General features: G+C 60.9%; 1 protein-coding gene across 1 annotated transcript in view; it reads right to left on the bottom strand.

Annotated features, from left to right (window-relative positions):
• Nucleotides 1-8: 8 nt before the first annotated feature.
• LOC114818280 (activated CDC42 kinase 1-like) overlaps nt 9-1,172 on the bottom strand; it is a gene marked incomplete at both ends in the record, with an annotated part of 1,325 nt that continues 161 nt past the window's right edge. Inside the window, 5 exons of the mRNA XM_029083503.1 lie at nt 9-80; nt 174-300; nt 376-653; nt 847-999; nt 1,084-1,166. Of these exons, the coding sequence (XP_028939336.1) occupies nt 9-80; nt 174-300; nt 376-653; nt 847-999; nt 1,084-1,166 (713 nt within the window). The remainder of the gene's footprint in view (nt 81-173; nt 301-375; nt 654-846; nt 1,000-1,083; nt 1,167-1,172) is intronic.

Below are 1,172 nucleotides of genomic sequence, written 5' to 3'. Positions count from 1 at the left end.
AGCATGACATTGTAGACATCCTGGGGACAATCCTCGGGCCGTGGCAGCCGCTCGCCCTCCTTGTCTATCTTGTGCAGGATCTGCAAAGCAGAAGGTGCCATCAGGGGGTCCCAGGTCCCGTCCCTGCACTGCCAGGGTGAGGCAGGGGGAAAAGGTCCCTGCTGTGCACCCACCTGGCTGCCATTGAGGCCGATCCAGGGCTCCTGCCCATAGGTGAACATCTCCCAGAGGGTCACCCCAAACATCCAGGTATCACTGGCATGGGAAAAGGTGCGTGTCTTCAGGCTCTCAGGAGCACACCTGCATAGAAAAGGATGTGAGCATCAGGAGGTCACAGGTGCTGCAGCCCCAGATCCCTCCCTCTCTGGGGCTCACCAGGCGAATGGGACCTTGCGATGCTCCTGCATCACGTAGTGGTCGTCATTTTTGGGCAGGGCCCGCATCAGCCCAAAGTCCCCAATCTTGACCAGCTCGTTGGAGGCCAGTAGGATGTTGCGGGCAGCCAGGTCACGGTGGATGAAGCGCTTTGACTCCAAGTAGGCCATGCCCTTGGCCACCTGGATGGCATACTGGCAGAGGGTGGAGATGAGGAAATGGCCCTGGTTCTTCCGCAGGCGGTCCAGGAGGGAGCCCAGCGGGGCCAGTTCTGTCACCTAGGCCATGGGGAGGGGACAGGAGGTTGGTCACACCAGAAGCACCTGGTTGGGCTGGTTTCCATCCTTCTTGTGCTCCCCTGGGGATGCCAGCAGAGGACTCTGGGTAGGGACCCAGCCTGGCTTTGCTCATCGCATAATGCGGGACCCCCATAGGGCTGAACTGGGATCAGCCCCATCCACGCACACTCACCATCTTCATGGGGTGGGAGAGGACCACACCATAAAGGCGGATGAGATTCCTGTGGTCCAGGGAGTGCATGGCATTCACCTCCCGGATGAAGTCGTCCAGTGCCTCTGGCTGGCTCAGCACATCTGTCTTGAGGCACTTCACTGCCACGTTCAACTACGGACAAAGTGGGGATGAGCCTCAAAGCATCTTTCCCCCCAGGAGGTCCCACCACCCAGCCCCCCCCCACGAGCCCCTCACCGTCTTGCCAGCAGGTGTGCACCACTCGCCGCGACGCACGACGCCGAAGGAGCCGTCGCCCAGCTTCTCGAAGAGGGAGAGGTCTCGCC

This window comes from Antrostomus carolinensis, unplaced genomic scaffold (genome assembly GCF_000700745.2).
Source record: "Antrostomus carolinensis isolate BGI_N321 unplaced genomic scaffold, ASM70074v2 scaffold48611, whole genome shotgun sequence".
NCBI lineage: Eukaryota > Metazoa > Chordata > Aves > Caprimulgiformes > Caprimulgidae > Antrostomus > Antrostomus carolinensis.
Note: the sequence above shows the minus strand (reverse complement) of the source record. Positions and strands in the feature narration are given on the sequence as shown.